This window comes from Typopeltis vanoorti, chromosome 22 (assembly GCF_054136105.1).
Source record: "Typopeltis vanoorti isolate ZY-2024b chromosome 22, IOZ_Tvanoo_1.0, whole genome shotgun sequence".
Classification (NCBI taxonomy): Eukaryota; Metazoa; Arthropoda; class Arachnida; order Uropygi; family Thelyphonidae; genus Typopeltis; species Typopeltis vanoorti.
Window position 1 is genome coordinate 4488276 of NC_143570.1, and position 18626 is coordinate 4506901.

Here is an 18626-nt window from a genome sequence, read left to right on the forward strand (position 1 = left end):
CTTGGGTTTTCCATCCTGTCAACTCAAGAAAATCGACCATGGAGCCCCAAAACACATTATTTTGTGTTAGGGTTAGGGACCACATCTCGTGGTCCCTAACCCTAACACAAAATATATTTAAGACATTAAATATATTGTGTTAGGGTTAGGGACCACGAGATGGTGACAGTTATTGAGCTGTCTCTCTTCACTGCGTGCAGCTTAATTAGTGATAGCGTTGAGCTAGCTATCTCTGATTGGCTGCGAGTGGAGATTGAATTGCCCACTCAGTCTCCGAAAGTTAGATAGGGCTAAATGGCCTCACCTACTCCCTATACGGGAATAAAAAGGCATTAGCTGATTTTTGATTCTTATTTTTTAAAAAATTAAATTTTATTTATACATAATAATGTAAATATAGGTCCATGCAGTTAGCCTAGTGGCGTGCACTTCACAACCATATACTTTGGGAAGGAGTGTCCTAGGTTCGTTTCCCGTCAGTGACATGAGGAGCTGAAGGACAGTAGGGTTTTTTCCCCCCAATTTATCCTGAGGTTTTTCATCCTGCACAGCAAGCAAACTGGCCTTGAGAACTTAACACTACAGGACATAGGATACACCAGGGTGTAAGGCTGACCACCTTATCCTGTGAACTATGTTTGAGGTCTGAAGATTAACAAACCATCGACATCGCAAGGTAAAAGAGGGCAAAAGGAAGATGATATATAGGAATATTGTTATGCAGTAACAAAAATGCTAATTTTATGATATAATGAATGCCTTTAGTTGTTTTCTGCAATACTAAAAATATACATTACTAATTTTCCAGAGTTACTGTTTAATTATTTTTAAAACAAGTCTAACCTTTTTCTATAACTATATACAATTATGTCTGTCAAGTTAGTTGAAATCAGTTGAAAAATACCATTCCTCGATGAGTCTTTGGACTCCCTGGAGGTGTTATGTAATAATAATAATAATAATAATATTTCATTCAGTTCCAACTAAATCTCATCACAAGGAAAGGGAAACATGTTTTCACACTTGTATGATGATTGACCAAGCAGGAATGGATCAGTAAAGCAGCACAATAACAAACAAATGAGTTAATGAAAATTACTGCTAACAATGAACATCAACATGAAATAATATATTGCATTACTCTAAAATCATTCTTAAAATGCAGCCAATCACATTCAATAAATGACAATTTTATTTGCAATATTCATTTAGTTTCACTAACTGCACTGTTCATTTCATGCTAAACTACTCTTATGCAACATTAAGAAATTCACATTATAATGCCTATAATTAAAAGGGATTTCATTTATTAGAGGAAGGAAATTATAATACCTACATCTAAGCTCTAGTTTATGATTATAAATGATAAATTAACCTTATATTTAAAAGTAAGTGCTCTATTCCTAAAATGCCTATATATATATATATATATATATATATATATATATATATATCCCCATATCCCTAATCAATGAATGATTTCACAGAATGATCCAATTTTCTAGCTTGGTTAGCCAAACATCTCCACTCTCTGAATACTAGGCTGTTGATTCGAATCCAAGCATGAACATGGATGTTTGAATATCTTTCAGGAGGAAGATGAATTTCATTGTCTTGCATGAGACCACCATCCTGCTTATTGAAGAGCTTGAAGAAGTTCCCTGTTTAGTCTCTAGAGCAGGACTTTTAGATCATCTAATTGTATTCCATGATTTTTTTCCCTTTCTGTTTTCCTTTTTTTTTTTATTATTATTATTATTAATCCATGCACGAGAGGTCTTACAACCTCTCATGTGTGGAATTAATATCAAAGTCCAATCTTTTACTCAAGAACTAAATTTTCCTCCTCCTCACAGATACTTTAGTTTTAGTCTGCAGCATGCAATTGAAAACATCTTTTGTTTTAAATATATGTTTTAAGCAAAATATATAAATTTGATTATTATTATTATTACAGTAACCACCATGGAGTGAGCAGACTCATCATGGGAGGCCAAATTAACTAGAAACATGCCTATTATATTGAACATTGAAATCATTTGCACTCATTTATATAAGTATAGATATATTCAAATATTAACTTCTTCCATAAAAAATATCACTTCTGATCATTCCTTTTCACTTATAGGATATGAAGATAGCCTCTTTTTGAATTTTCCTTGAAAATGTTATTTAAAAAACTGAAATGTATGCCTCCATATAGAATGCCAATAATTCCCTTTGCTTATAAAACATTTATAGCTTTCCTGTAACCTAAATGGAACAATACAGTTTCGTTTGTAACTAATTTAATTTATAGCATGTAATTACTCTCACCAAATTATGAAAAACATACCCTGATGCTTTTGGTTATTATGCCTTCTTAGATCATAGAAAATCTATAAAACAAAGTTTTGTTTTATAGATTTTCCAAATCTTTTGTTTGATTTTTTGTTTTATATATACATATATATATATATATTTATTTATTTTTTCTTTTTGTGAAACAACAGGTGCTGATACTCATTTGCTCAGAGGAAAAACTGAAAATGAAAAGGATCTGAAAAGCAAACTAAAAAATTATTTATGGATATTTTTATTTCATAGTGTGATAATATTTTTTAGAATATGAACAACAAATTAAGTATATAACCCATTGTTTATTAAGCATACATTTTTGTACAAGTATATAAAAATTATGTAGAATGAATGATGAGAGAAAATTAAAAACGTTGCTGTTTGGAATGATTGAAGGAAAGAACAAAAGAGAAAAACCAAAGAGAGAATGGGGCGATGACATCGTCAAATCATGCAGAAACTCTATACACAAACTGAGTCATCTTGCACAAAATAGAATGCAATGGAAGAATCATATCAAGATGGCAGCAGACACCTACGGGCATTGGACCCATGGTTGTTGATGATGATGATATAAAAATTATATATAAAACATATCCATAAACATATTCTTTTCTTTATATATATATATATATATATATATATATATATATATATATATATATATAAAGGACAAGAATCTACAATTGCTTTTGAACTTTATTGATTTGATTTACTAAAGCATTTAATTCTGTTGACAGGGAACAACTATGGGAAACGCTCAAACTTTATGGCATTCCACCTAAACTTATCAGGGCAATCAAGGCACCCTACCAGGGATATCAAGCCACAGTACTAGTTACTGTGGCTTGATATCCCTGGCCCATATCTCTTCATCATAGTGATTGACTATATTTTTAAATTAATGCAAGTTAAATCTGGAAACCTTATCAAAGACCCATTTATACAGGTGCACCTTTAAAGACCTGAACTTTGCAGATGATATAGTTCTTATTGACTCCAACATTACAGATGCCATAAAACCACTTCAACAGCCTTAGGAGAACTGCAGAAATATTTGGATTAAAAATAAACTCCCAAAAAACAAAGATATTAAAACATCAGATAGATGGGCACATCTATATAAATCAAAATGATCACCTTGAGGTAGAGGACTTTGTATACCTTGGATCACATATCTCAGATTCCTTAACAGACATTAAAACAAGAAAACAGAAAGCACTGCAGTTCCACAGAAGTCTTAATAAAGTATGGAAGTCAAACCTCATCTCAAAGGAGACGAAGATTCGTCTTTACAAGTGCACCAGCCAGTCTATCTTTCTGTACGATTCCCAGACCAGGAACATCTCAACAAAAGCAGAGACCAATATTAAAAATAGCTTTGGAACTACTTGTCTAAGAAATATCCTAGATTACTCCTTGGAAGACCACATTCCCAACTCTACTATATTAGATGAAACCCAGCAAGATCCTCTAGTCGGCACTGTTCAAAGAAACCAAATAAAATGGCTCGGCCACCAACTTAGACATCCACCCTCTATACCCTTTGATGCTCTGGTCCTCTACATCCCTACAGATGGAAAAAGAAAAAGAGGCAGACCCCGAACTCCACATTGGAAATACATCAGCAATATTCTCCCAATTTCCGTCCAACTCTCTATATCAGAGATCCATCAATTCGCATATGACAGAGCTTTTCCTTCACATCATAACCTCCAAGTCCTATTTTAGTGTACACAGACTTATTATTTGTTTTGATTGGTTTCCCTATTTATAATTGTAAAATTATAAATAAATGATGATGATATAAAAATTAAATAACATTTATACAATAATTTTTAATAAAAAAAATTATATATCAAATATCTTAACAATAAACATAGTGAAAAATGTAAATTTCCTTAATACGTTCGCTGCCACACTCCTTGGGCATAGTTTGTTACCGCACACCAAACACTTTCACTTTGATGGTTTAATGTTAAATCTGGTGTGAGACAAGGATGTACATTATCCCCCCTGTTATTCATTATCTATATGGATCACATTATGAAGGAAAGTGATATTAAACAAGGTCAGTATGAGTTATCTCGTAGCTGGCTTATCAGACAGAATTTTGTTTCATACGCCAACTATGAGTAATCTTGTATCACCCCCCCACCTATGTCTTACATGCGTTGACAACTGTATAACTTGAGTTCAGAGTCAGTGACGTTCAGCATTCAGTGCAGTAAGGTTTATTGCATCTAGTCTTACAATTATTTAAAATTATCTAAATAAAAACCTTCAATTAGGCCATAGATTGAAGGACAGTAAAATGAAATTTTACTGTCCTTCAATGGACAGTAAAAGAAAGCTTACCGATGAAGAATTAGAAACTTATGCTAATATGAGTGATGATGAATGGAATGAATTATTTGGTTCCGATTCCGAAGATGATTATAACCCTACAGACGACTCTAGCGATGACTCAGATGATGATATATCATATATAAATATATGTATATGTTGAAAAAACTTCAAAAAATTGTTTTATTTGCATTAATAAATACACAGTTTATGCAACAATACTTCTTATAATATACTATACTTTTGCTGAAATTATTTTTCTTCCACCAAGCCATCAGATGTGCTCCCTGCTTTATTCACAAGCCAAGGGTCCAAATTAACGTGCTTATACTACGGGTTAACTTGTTCTTGGCAAAGGAGGTCGGTAATTGACAAATGAGTATATTCATAGTTGGCTTGTGAGGCTCATCTATAAACTACGAGTATACTCGTAGTTGGCAGCAAACATGTTAAATAACTAAGTATACATATTTGAATACTAGGTAAACGTAAAAAAAAAATCACTGAATATTACAAATTTCTAGAGTGTATCCATATGTAACACATCACTGTTGACAAAGGTGCCAGTATGTCATACCAACCCCCCCCCCAAAAAAAAAAAACACCGATGCTAACATGAATGATGGTGAAGTGGATGGGGTATTTTTTGTTTGTTTTCTGAAGGAGATCATCATCATCATCATCATCAAATTCCTGCCATGTACCCTCAAGGGGTGTACAGGATATGACAGTACTACATGAAAAATTTACATCATTACTAACTTCCTATCTACAATTTTCCTCCAAATCAGTCTGTTACTTGTCAAGACTCCAACATTATCAGATCTTATATTTCTATCGTCTAAGGCACTTTGTACTGTATCAATCCACCTATATCTTGGTCTTCCTCTGGGTCATTTTCCTGCCAACCTAGCAGAGAACACTTGTTTTGCTAATCTTTCCTCTCCCATTCTATTTAAGTGACCGTACCACCTGAGATTAGCTCTGCTACTGCATTCCTGGATGCTGACAATGTCAAATTCTTTCCTAATATCCTCATTTTTAATACGATATTGCCATTGATGCCATCTGTTCATGCCTCTAATCTTTCTCAGGACTCTCATATCTGCGGTCTCTAGTCTTTGGTCAAGTGTTTTACTTCTGACCCAGCTCTCAGATCCATAAGTTAAAACTGGTTTGAACACTGTCTTGTATACAGCTAATTTAGTGTTCCGACTAATTTCTCTCTTATTCCATATGAATTTATTCAATTGACTTCCCACCATACCAGCTTTGCTGATTCTGTTGTCTATTTCTATATTTAATTTACTATCTTCAGTAAAAATCGTGCCTAAGTAACTGAAATGTTTTACTTGTTCCACAGGTTCTGCATTCACAACACAGTTGAAATTTTCAATGATTCTGCCTATTTTCATTGTCTTTGTATTGCTGACATTCATACCATATCTATTACAACAGCTATTCAATTTAGTCAGAGAATCTTGCAGACTTGTAGCGGATTTATTTAGAAGTATAACATCATCCGCATAAAGCAAAGAGCTGACATTAACATCTCCAATTTTGATATCAGGTTTAATACCACTTTCCTTCATAATGTGATCCATATAGATAATGAATAACAGAGGGGATAATGTACATCCTTGTCTCACACCAGATTTAACATTAAACCATCTTCCTGTACTTCTTTCAATTCTAACTGCTGACTTACAACTCAAATAAAGACTAAGTATATCTTGATATAATGCCCCATTGACACCATATAACTGCAGCGTATTGAATAGCTTCTCTCTTGGCACCTTGTCATATGCCTTTTCCAAATCGACGATTATTATTGAAATTTATAATGTCTTATATGACTAGGTGTTATGAAGTTAATAAAATAGCAGAAGCATGTTCCCATACAGAGCATCTAGTCTCCTGTCCACCAAATGACATTGACAGTACCACTCAATACAACTATATCTGAATTCGTTCCAGGTACAGTCTGGTAGAATGAGCAGCAGTTGACAGGCTTCCAAATGTGTTACCATGAGGTTCAGCCTCATGCAATAGCCAAATACTCATCCAGCAGCTGAACTGTAAAAAGAGCTTGAGTGCTCTGTATCCTCAAATGTGGGAGACTTAGGATTCCAACAGTATGTAGTTTTAAATGCATATTAGCTTAACAGTTCATATATTAATCTGCTTTTTACTATGTGCTTCCTCAGCATACTACTACTACTACTTAAAAGCAATTCTGAAGAACTGTAGTTTTGTTCTTTAACCATAATTTCTCCTGGTGTAATAAAAAGCTTGTGCCCCAGAACTCGCACGTGTTCTGCATCATCTCTTAAAGCTGTCACACTCATCTAGCATCTACCCTACAGCCTGGAAGTAGGCTTTTGTACAGCCTGTTCCCCCCCAAAAAAGGAGATAAAAGTCAACCACCAAACTATCGCCCTAAAAATAATGGAAAAGGTCATCAATAGCCAACTGCTTCACTATCTAGAGACCCACCAATTACTTAATGATCATCAATATGGATTGTGCAACTCTCATTTCATAGCAGATCTCTTTGCTGACTTCACCAGCTTGGACACTGGCTATGGTTCAGAGAAACTCAAGTGATCGCTCTTGATATTTCCAAGGCATTTTTCCGGAAATATCTTATCAAGCTACAATCTTAGAGTATTCCTTCTTCCTGCCACTGAACTGTAAACTTCCTCTCTGGCTGTTCACTACAGGTTATGATGGATGGTTTCTTTTCAGATTTTTAAATTGATGCTGGTGTACCCCAGGGATCATTAGTCACCTACACTTTTCCTTCTACACATTAATGATCCTCTATCCCTGATATCCATTCATAAATTTGCTGATGACAATACTCCCATTTTTTATTTTTAAAATCTTGCTTCAAGATCTTAAACACTGATCTCATTACCATTCTTAACTCGGAATGAGGATAACATGGTGAATTTTAATGCTACCAAAACACAAAGACCATGCTGCTCTCTTCCTTACTTTTGATAATATTCCTCTTTACAACCAGGACCAGTTTTTTCTCCTTGAGAAAACTGGTCACATGGGGGGAGGGGGAAGACATCTAAAACTTCCTTCAGAATGTTTGATTGTACAGAAGCAAGCAATTTGCAGGTGATTACCCCCTCCATCCCTCACTGACTCTCTCCAGTAGCTTTCCCATATATGTTCAACGTCTGCATTATGTCTCTTCCATAGGAATTTCCATGGGTACTGCTCCTCTGAACTGGCCACTATCATGCACTCCACTTTACTGTATTCATATATCAACATGAGCAGCTGTCAATCAACCCATATACAGTTCAACTCCAAACTAATCAAATCAACTTCTCATCCTTTGCCTTCATTACCTACACCTCAGCTCTTTTGAACGGTCTTTTCCAATGACTACAATCTTCAGGTATTAAAAATTTACTCCACACATGGCATTGCCATATCACAGGTCTTGGATCTCTTGTGTGTGGGGATAATATAAAAAATTAAAAAAGAAATTAATAATTACAAATGTAATAACTAAAAAATCTACTAATTGCCTTTTATTCCCCAAAGGAAATATATACGGCTGTTTGCCCCAATTAATTTTTGGAAAGTGAACTAAAGCCAGACGTTAGTGACTTCAAAAAATATGGAATATCAAATATATTACATACCTAACTAAGGTAATGATGTAATTATTTCTTAAATAACTATATTACACTATAGGTGTTTTATGTTCCATAGTACAGTGTATACTACAATGTTAAAGATTGTGAAGACTACTGCTAATGCTTTAGTCTAATTTCATTTCAGGTTTTGCTGCTAATAATAAATGGATAATCTGATTCTCTTCAGATGCCAGAACCATATGAAAAATGATGAACAGGAAAGAGCATTTAAAAATAAAGACTAGTTAAGCAAAATTTCTCCAGCTTGCAAGTGGAGCTGGCTATTGCAAATTTCAAGTAATAAAGACCAGAAGTCAGTACATCAAGTCTGAAAACTGAATATATTCTTCTGGCCAGAATTCACCTTCAACTGAAAAGCCCTGATAAAGGTTCTTTGCATCCTAGACAGGATTTGAACCCAGGACTTCTAACCATAGGGCTTCATCAAAACCAACTGGACTACAAAGGTTTAAAAAGGCCTGAACGAAAAGAGTTTATGAAATGTGCACCTTGAGAGAGAGAGAGAGCAATACCATGCAGTGCATAATAAAATAAGATAATTTATAAACAGATATATTCATGAAAGAAATATAATCAGCTGAAAGAACTCCGAAATGAGTAGGGGGGGGGGGAGAAATCATAATTTGGTGCTGAATCTAAAAAGATGTAATTTTTTTGAACTTTGCGGGTTATATACTAAAATATAAATAAAACTATATAAATAAGTGCTCCTTAAATTTTCAGGACTTTACCTAAAAGGTGCAGGCAAAAGTGTTTCCCCATCATCCACACGACTGTATGGCAGTTGTAATTCAGTATCTCCATGACTAAGTACACGTGCTAAATTTTTTATTCGCTTATTCTTGGAGAGTTTATTTCCAGGACCATCTTGGGGCATAGTGACAACCTATGAACTGTAATAGTAATACAAACTTTTCAGTTTAGCAAGATTATTAATGCATTATTCCAAAAATTTATTAAACTGCAATATAGGTATCCATGCAAATTATTCCAACTACATTATTATTTTTAAGAAAGACCTCCAAGGAGTCAGGAACTCATCGAGGGAGGCCACATACTACACGCTATCATACTTATTCTTGAATTCATTCATACTGCTTGCACTCACAGCATCCAATGGAAATCCATTCTAATCAAGCACCACCCTAAGAGAAAAATCTAGTCCTCGCTCCTTGTTAGCGTGGGCTAGATTTTCATTCTCAGCTTCCAGGGATGCCCTCTTGTCCTTTTCCCACCTTCCATAAATTGAAAAATTCCATCAACTGAAATCCTGTATGACCCTTTCAGAAGTTTATAGGTCTCAATCATATCACCACTCTTTCTCCTGTCTGCAGTCTACAAATTCTCAATCTGTCTTCATAATCAGTATTCCACAATCCTAATATCATTTTAAATACTTTCCTTACACACAATAGTCCAAGTAAGGACTATCAAGGCATTGTAAAGGGACAAAATGACATCCATATCTTTGTGGGAATGATCATTTCAGCATTGCAATTATCTTTTGAGTTATATTTGCAATATTTGCTACATGGCACCTGAACTTCAACTTCCTATCTACTAACACTCCAAGATTCCTAGACTGACTTTACATTTACTGACATTGAAATGATTGAAATGTGGAAAGGTAGCTGGAGTAGATGACATTCGACCAGAAATGCTCACGTATGGAGGTATAAAAGTCTTTACAGTGGCTGCACTGCATAGTTCAGAGGGCCTAGAAAGAGGGTCAAATTCCAGATGATTGGAGTAGAGATCTAACATAGTACCCATAGGGAAAAGGGAAATAAAACTGAATGTGAGAATTACAGAGGCATTTCTCCATTGAGTGTTCCTGGTAAGATATTATTATTATTACTATTATTACGGGCAACTCCAGGGAGTCATTGGACTCATCGAGGGAGGCCCCAAATCATATTCATCACAACTATTTGACATTCATACAGTATCTATCATACCTCGCCTTAAACTCATTCACTGTCACAGTATCCACCACAGACTCAGGGAGCGCATTCCACTCATTCACTACTCTAAAAGTAAAGAACCCAGCTCTAACACCTTTACTAACCACACTTTTGCCCAGTTTCCATGGATGTCCCCTAGTCCTCCCACAACCAGCCCTGTTCTCAAAAATATCTTCTGAATCAATTTTATAGAAACCCTTCAGTAATTTGAATGTCTCAATCATATCTCCCCTCCTCCGCCTATCAACCAATTTTTGCAACCCACAAATCCTCAACCTGTTCTCATACGGTTCATTCCACAGACCTGCTATCATCTTGGTCACTCGCCTCTGGATCCTCTCCACCTCCTCCCCATCGAGAAGAAACCTAGGTGACCAAATCTGAGCACAGTAGTCTAGATGGGGTCTTATCAAGGCTCGATACAGAGGAACATGTGCAAGTATACTTGAGAAACAATTGAGAAGGATTATGGAAGAGAAGCTTGGTGAAGAACAAGTTGGATTCGGGCCAAATAGAGGCTGTCAGAATCATATTTTCACTTTACGAGAAATAGTTCAGAAATCATGGGAATATAACAAAGATCTGTTTTGTAGATCTGGAAGATCGCTACAGTTGTATGGTGCCAGTGGGACATTATATCAAGCAATACTTAGTCTTTATTTGAGTTATAAGTCAGCAGTTAGAATATTGAAGGAAGTACAGGAAGGTGGTTTAATGTTAAATCTGGTGTCAGACAAGGATGTTGTTATATCTTCTTTTGTTACTTCTTATTTCTTTTTATGGCATCTTTTACTGCTATTTTACAAGTTAAGTCTCACTTGTACCAGGAGTGAGCTTCTGACAAATTTATTTTAGAAAAATCGACTGCGCCAGCCGGTGACTAGTTCCTGATACTTAGGATTACTTTAATAACTATCTCTACAATTTTACTTAGCAATGGGAATACGTGGTATGCAGTCGCGGCTTCCCCCTTACTTACACAAATGTCTCCCCCCCCAACTTACACAGGTTCGAAATTTTAATAAGTGGTAGGTCAGTTTCAGTTAATAGAATATACAAACTTTGATCTAAACTAATGCATTTTAATACAACTAATATTCATATACAGGAAATCAAACAATAATAATATACAAGAAATAAGTTCATGTACAAATGCAATGGGCTCATTCAATCCCTCTCACGTACTTCTTAAAATACAGGTTCATGCAATCATAATTCAGGAGCATTAGTTAATCAGTGTTACTTCTGTAGCTTGCGTTATGATTAAATGATACTCCAGTTATTATGCAAGTTTTGGCAATGCTAGGTTAAACAAATTATGCATAATGTATTCAATCAATCTTAACAATTACAACTCTTGTAAAAGGGAAACTCCTTGCTATAAGTCTTATGCAAGTCACAGGCTAAAATATACAGAGCAGTGACCTCAATCATTGTGCCTCTTATAATAATTCATTCCTTAACTGTTCCATTAAAGTTCACTCAAACACAAATTCACAAATTACAATCAGGAAGGTCCCAATCAAGACGTTCAGTCTAAAACAGATCTTTTAGTCGGGGCAAGCAGGGTTATGCTCAAGGTTTTCCCCTTTCTCTTTGTTCACTCTGATTTTACAGCACTTCTTATGCATACAGAGAAAGAAATATTTGCCTTACCGTTAATCTCCTTAGCGTTGTGGTCCCTTTGTTCTATGTCTGATCCTTCCTCGGATATGGCAATATTTCCTTGTCGTTCCGCTGTCTTTCTTTACTCATTCCTTTCGAAGTGTTCAGTCCTTCGAGATCGTCACATTGGCGGTAACTCACCAATGGCCCTGTCTGCTGGTTCCTTGTTGTTCAGTTGGACGACCTGTACGCATTGGGACCCACTGCAACATGGAAGGTTGCTGGACACCGGTGACAAGCTTTCTCTGGCATACAGGAAAAAATGCAGGAAACAAGAGGGCGTTTGAAGTGCGTGGCGTTCCTTATATCTTAGCCAAGAGTGCCCTCTCTCTCTCTCTCTGTCTACGTCACTCACTCAGCCGTCTTTGATTCATCAGATAAGGTCACATTCTTTACTCGGTGGCCTCCTCCGCAGAACTATTATTGCAGGGGTTACTGGATGACGTTTCGGATTTTCTGTTGTGTCATGGACTATTGTGTAATGATCAGGCCTTCTGCTGATTGGTTAACATGAATTTTCCCAGTATTGGGTATTATTCTAAAACAATATTTGAATTATATTACAAGAACATTATCAATTAAGTAATACACTTTACATTTACAAGTTAGTTATTGTCTCTCTACATCTGCTCTTGAGAGTTTAAGCATGTCTTTATCTTGAGTATTTCCTCATGTTGTGGCTGAAACAAATGGCGGATACATAGTGGGCCAGTTATTTCCGACACAACAATGTACATTATCCCCTCTGTTACTCATTATCTATATGGATCACATAATGAAGAAAAGTGGTATTAAACCTGATATCAAAATTGGAGATGTTAATGTTAGCTCTTTGCTTTAATGCTGATGATGTTATACTTCTAAATAAATCCGCTACAAGTCTGCAAGATTCCCTGACTAAACTGAATAACTGTTATAATAGATATGGTATGAAGGTCAGCAATAACATGACAAAGACAAGGAAAATAAGCAGAAGGACTGAAAATATCAACTGCATTGCGAATGGAGAACCTATAGAACAAGTAAAACATTTCAGCTACATAGGTATGATTTTTAGTGACGATGGTAAATTAAATATGGAAATAACAGAATCAACAAACACTGGTATGGTAGGAAGTCAGCTGAATAAATGTATGTATATGGAATAAGAGAGAAATTAGTCAAAACACTAAATTAGCTGTATACAAGACAGTGTTCAAACCAATTTTAACTTATCTGAGAGCTGGGTTAGAAGTAAAAGACTTGATCAAAGACTAGAGACTGCAGATATGAGAGTCCTGAGAGAGATTAGGGGCTTGAACAGATGGCATCAATGGCAATATCATATTAAAAACGAGGATATTAGGAAAGAACTTGACATTGTCAGCATCCAGAAATGCATCATCAGAGCTAATCTCAAGTGTATGGTCACTTAAACAGGATCAGAAAGGAAAGATTAGCAAAACAAGTGTTCTCTACCAGGTTAGCAAGAAAAAGACCAAGATATTGGTGGATTGATACAGTAAAAAGTACCTTAGAAGATAGAAATATAAGATCTGATAATGTTGGAGCCATGACAGGTAATAGATTGATTTGGAGGAAAATTGTAGATAGGAAGTTAGTAATGATGTAAATTTTTCATGTAGTACTATCATATCCTGTACACCCCTTGGGAGTAAATGTCAGGAATTTCATGATGATGAAATGACCGCCATTTTCACATGCCCACAATTTCAGCCTATTCAAATAATTCTGCAAGTACTGCATATCAGCAGCATTCCTGATTGTCCTACTATCTTTGCATCATCAACAAATAGCTGTGTGTCACTTGTCAAATTCTTCCCAATATCATTAATGCACAGATTGAATAACAGTGAACCAAGCACTGATCCTTGTGATACACCACTGGTTACATTAAATTTTGCAGACTCACATTCCCTGTATTACCACTTTTTGATATTTGTCACTCAGCCATCCTCTTATTATTATTATTATTATTATCCAGGCCTCCAAGGAGTCAAAAGACTCATTTTGCAAGGTCATTTTTACAAAACACAAAGTTTATCATACCACTCCTTGAACCCATTGACCGTTCCCACTCCAACCACTCTCTCAGGCAATGCATTCCAAGGTTCAACCACCCTCCACACAAAGCAACCACTCCTCACCCTCTTGCGCACAGCCTCCTTTCGTAACTTCCAGGGATGGCCCATTGTCATCGCTCCTTACTGCCATTCCACCAAGTGAAAGAACTTTCCAATGTCTACCCTGTAACTGCCTCTCAACAGTTTAAAAGTCTCGATCATATCACCTCTCCTCCTATCTACCAAACTTTGCAGTCCACATTCCCTCAGTCAATCCTCATAACTCATATTGTACAGTCCTGAAACCATCTTTGTTATCCTCCTCTGTACCCTTTCCACAGTCAATTTATCCCCTTCAAATCCTGGGGACCAAATCTGAGAACAATAGTCTAAGTGTGGTCTGATTAGGGTCTTATACAACGGAATGATAACTCTTATCTTTGCAGGTAAGTGTACTTCTCAGTACTGCAGCAATCCCCTAAGTTACCCTCACCACCTTTGCAATATGCTCTCTGAATTTCAGTTTTCTATCAATCATCACCCCCAGATTGTCTCTCCTACCTCCTCCAATCGAGTATGCATCCTCCCATCGATGAATCCCAAACCTCAAGAATTTACATTTTGGTGTATTGAACCGACACCCGCATTCATTTGCCCATCTGTGTAGTTTATTGAAATCCTCTTGCAGGGCTGCCACATCGGCATTATTACTGATAACCCTTCCCAGCTTCACATCATCCACAAACAACTGAATGTCCCCCTTGCAATCCTGTAATGTCATTCTTCCACAATCGTTTCTCTGCCTACTGGCCACATAGCTAAAATATTCCCTAGGATTTTCTTTGGATCTTAGTGCCAATCTCTTCATATGTTCCAGTTTTGCCTTCTTCACCATTCTGGTCACTCTCCTAGTCTGCGTCTTATATTCTTCATGTATTCGTCCTCCAACCCTCTCCTTATATCTCTTCCATAATCTCTTTTTCAACTACAGTTCCTGTTTGATATCATTTGTCATCCACTTTACACCAAATTGTGTCCGCTTTTTTTTTTTCCCCATGGAATACAGCTTACTATTGCTGCTAACAAATATTTTTTCAATTTCCCAAGCACTAATGATATCCTGGCCTTCCAATTCTGTCCTCCATGGAACTGCCCCTAGTTGAAACCTAAGACTATTATAATCACCCGCCATATAATTCCACATACATTCCCTTTTCTTTGATACACCTGCACCCTCTTGTTCCCTCTATTACATGCTGCTGAAGACATGTATCCCTCAATAATTCCAGAAATTCTATCCCCTTCTTACTACTTGCATTTTCCTCTTCCCAGCTTATACTGCTGTAGTTAAAACCTCCCATAACAAGCATTCTTCTTGCACTTGCCAAGCTCAACTGCCTAAACATCTCCTGGTCCTCACCCTCTGTGCTCCCTGGATTATAGCAACACCCCACTAAATATCCTGTCTTGGCCACTTCTACCTCACACCACATGCTTTCAAAACCATTTGTGTCACTGCCTTCCAAGGCACTCATAGAAGACATAATTCATCACTTATCATAAGCAGTACTCCACCACCACGTTTTACTTTCCTATCCTGCCACTTTAATTCCAGTTATTATATCATTCTCCGTCAACTATGTCTCAGAGATCCCAATAATCTCTGGCCAGGCTGATGTTATCACACCACCAATTCATCTCCTTTATTTCGGATACTTCTGGCATTAGTATACACCATAAAAATGTCACTGCTCCTATACCTATCATTGTCCCTCTCAACCCCCCCCCCTTTGGGCTCAATGTTACCTGATGTCATCCCCCTTTCCACAAACACCCATTCCCACAAGAGGCTACCCCTGTTACCATCCACCCTGGGAATTCTAGTTTCCCTGCATTGACACACTGACTCGTTCAGAAAACAGCAATCTTTATCCATGCTAATATTCTATAATCCAAACCCATATTCTCCAATTTATGCAACAGTCTACAATGCTGTATCCTGTCAAAAGCCAAAAATATCATGGTGTATCCATTCTCCTTTTCTAGTTCAGTGCTAACATTGAGCAAGCTGCCAAAATATGACCTTCCCTTAGTAAACCCATGTTGCTCATTGCAAAGTAGAGATTCACTGTCAACCCATTTCTGAACCAATTTTTTCAAAATCTTCACAACCACTCCTAAAATACTAACTGGTCGATGGCCGGATATATCAGTCTTTCCACCACCTTTGTGCAATGGAATTACCATATGTTTTTTCCATTCCTGCGGAATCTTCCTTGTTCTGAGACTCATATTAAACAGCCATGTCAAAGGAATAGCCATTTCAGCTGAACACTCTGCAACCATACCAATATCCCATTAGTCCCTATTGCTGAATTCTTATTCAGTTTATTCCACAGCTGTAATACCTCGTCCTCATACACCTGAGTTTCTTCACCCAGCTTAGAGGTAGCAGTGAGTTCAATGTTGTATACACCATGTTGATAGTTTTTTAAAAAAATGAACACTCATTAGTGGAACTACCTCTTCTGCATCTGTTACCCTCACACCATCTGCATTTAGAAGAGTTATTCTTTCATATTCATTCTTTCTGTTACTTGCAGCATACTGATAAAATTCTTGTGGGTTGTCTTCAGCCATGCAGTGCCAGTTTCTTTTCGTCCTCAGACTTTGCTTTCCGTATAACAGTTGTGACTATTCTAGCCTGTTGCTTATAATTTCCATACCCGGCATCATTCTTATGCACACAGTATTCCTTCCACATCATCCTTTTCTTGTGAATCTCTTGCTTAATAAGATTACACATCCATTTGACTCCTATCCTATTTATTCTTCGAACTCTCGGGACACATTCTGATATTGCATCATTTAAGTATTGTTTAAATGCTTCCCATAACTGCTGTTCGGTTTAGTAAACTTGAATAGCAAGCAATACAGCTCTGCTCAAAGTGTTGAAAGGATACAGTGTCTGTTAATCTGTCAGTCAATTCACATATAACAGAGCTACTGTGGCCAGATAGATTTTATTGAATTATATTTGAAAATCTAAACTAAAATTGGAATTTACCACAAAGAACATTTCAGTTTTAGCTTAAATTGAATAATTTAGTGAAACCTCTTCAACCAGAAGGGAATTCATAATCCTTTGACAAAAAAAAAATTTGTTTTTCTCATAGCAACTTGAGTGCCTCTCCCCTGAACAGCAATAGGTATATCATTGAAGAACAAGTGCAATTCTAAGAGATAGTAAACAAAAACTCAAGCCCCTGGTGCAGCAACCATATCGGTCTTTGTATTTGTTTCTCCATTTTGTAACTTACAGGCTCTGGAATGAATTTACAAGTCTGATTATTTATGTGCTTCATTTAAACATGTAGTGTAAATGAAGAACACAAAAGAGTATGTATACCCAAAGTCACTTAATCGAAGCATCTCTTCTTTAAAAAATAAAAAAAAAATAATAAAATCCTGCCTTAGTGTTATCAAAAAATTAAAAACAGCTGATTTTGGAAGTGCAAAAAAGGCATGGGGGTAGAGTATTTGAAATGTTTAAGATGAGAGATATTCTTGATGGCTGGCTTTAAAGCAAAAGTGGTCCCACTTTTGTTATTTTAATCATTAAATTAAAGCCTTTTGAATTGCCAGGCTGGTTGGCTGAGTGGTTAGTGTACTGCTCTCCAACCAACAGATCGTGGATTCAAATCCCACCATGAGTATGGGTGTTTATGATTGTCTTTAGTGGAAGATGAATTTCATCACCCAGTGTGAGACCACTGCCCTGCTTATTGAAGGCCTGAAAAAGTTCCATGTTTGGTCTCAAGAGCAGAGCTTCCAGACGATGTAAAACTAAATAAAAAATTACAAAAAATATATAATGTTGATAAAAATGGGGGAGAAAATCCTTAGCCCACCCACAGCTTGAATGTACTATAGGTTTAGTAGTAACCCTTTGTGAATGGGTAACCACATAAAAAAATAAAATAAAATAAAACATCGATTCAAAGAGTTTTAATTTGATGATTTTGTTGTGTCCCAATTTATGATTATTAGCCTTTCAACTATCATTACATGTGAAACTCTACTTGTCTTTGTCCAAATCTTATTTATATATGAGATATCACCCAAATACAAATAGTCAAGCTTCTTCTCCCCTTAGTATCCCTAAATATTTATTTTATACTGCGCCTTTCAGGACATTTTTAGGATATCCCAAACAGTTTTTATCCCAAAAAGTTTTTTCAATATGTTGCAAGTAAAAGGAAAAATGTTCATGGTAGAATGATCTTAAAAAATGCTGAGGGGTAGGGAGGTAACCGAATCAGTCGATATAGTGGAATTACTGAGCGAGCACTTTGCAAGAGTATATCATCCAGGTGGTGACATTGCAGGAATGGAAGAACCAACAGCTTATACTGGAATTATGATGAATGAAGTAGAGGTAACTAGTCTATTACAGAACCTCAATGTCAATACATCTGTGGGATTGGATGGTATACCAGCTGGTGTGTCGTACGTGAAGCGGCTAAAGAATTGTCAGTGCCCTTGACCATTTTGTTTAATTTGAGCCT

At 36.3% G+C, this 18626-nt stretch overlaps 1 protein-coding gene across 3 annotated transcripts in view; it reads right to left on the minus strand.

Annotated features, from left to right (window-relative positions):
* The window catches only part of Wdr37 (WD repeat domain 37), a 277960-nt gene that overhangs the window by 219221 nt on the left and 40113 nt on the right, over positions 1-18626 (minus strand). For 2 of the 3 annotated variants that reach the window (XM_090412380.1, XM_090412381.1), the window contains exon 2: positions 9098-9259. The exons of the other annotated variant lie outside the window; for it this stretch is intronic. In XM_090412380.1, the coding sequence (XP_090268506.1) occupies positions 9098-9243 (146 nt within the window). In that variant the 5' untranslated portion in view covers positions 9244-9259. The remainder of the gene's footprint in view (positions 1-9097; positions 9260-18626) is intronic. 3 annotated transcript variants of the gene reach the window in all.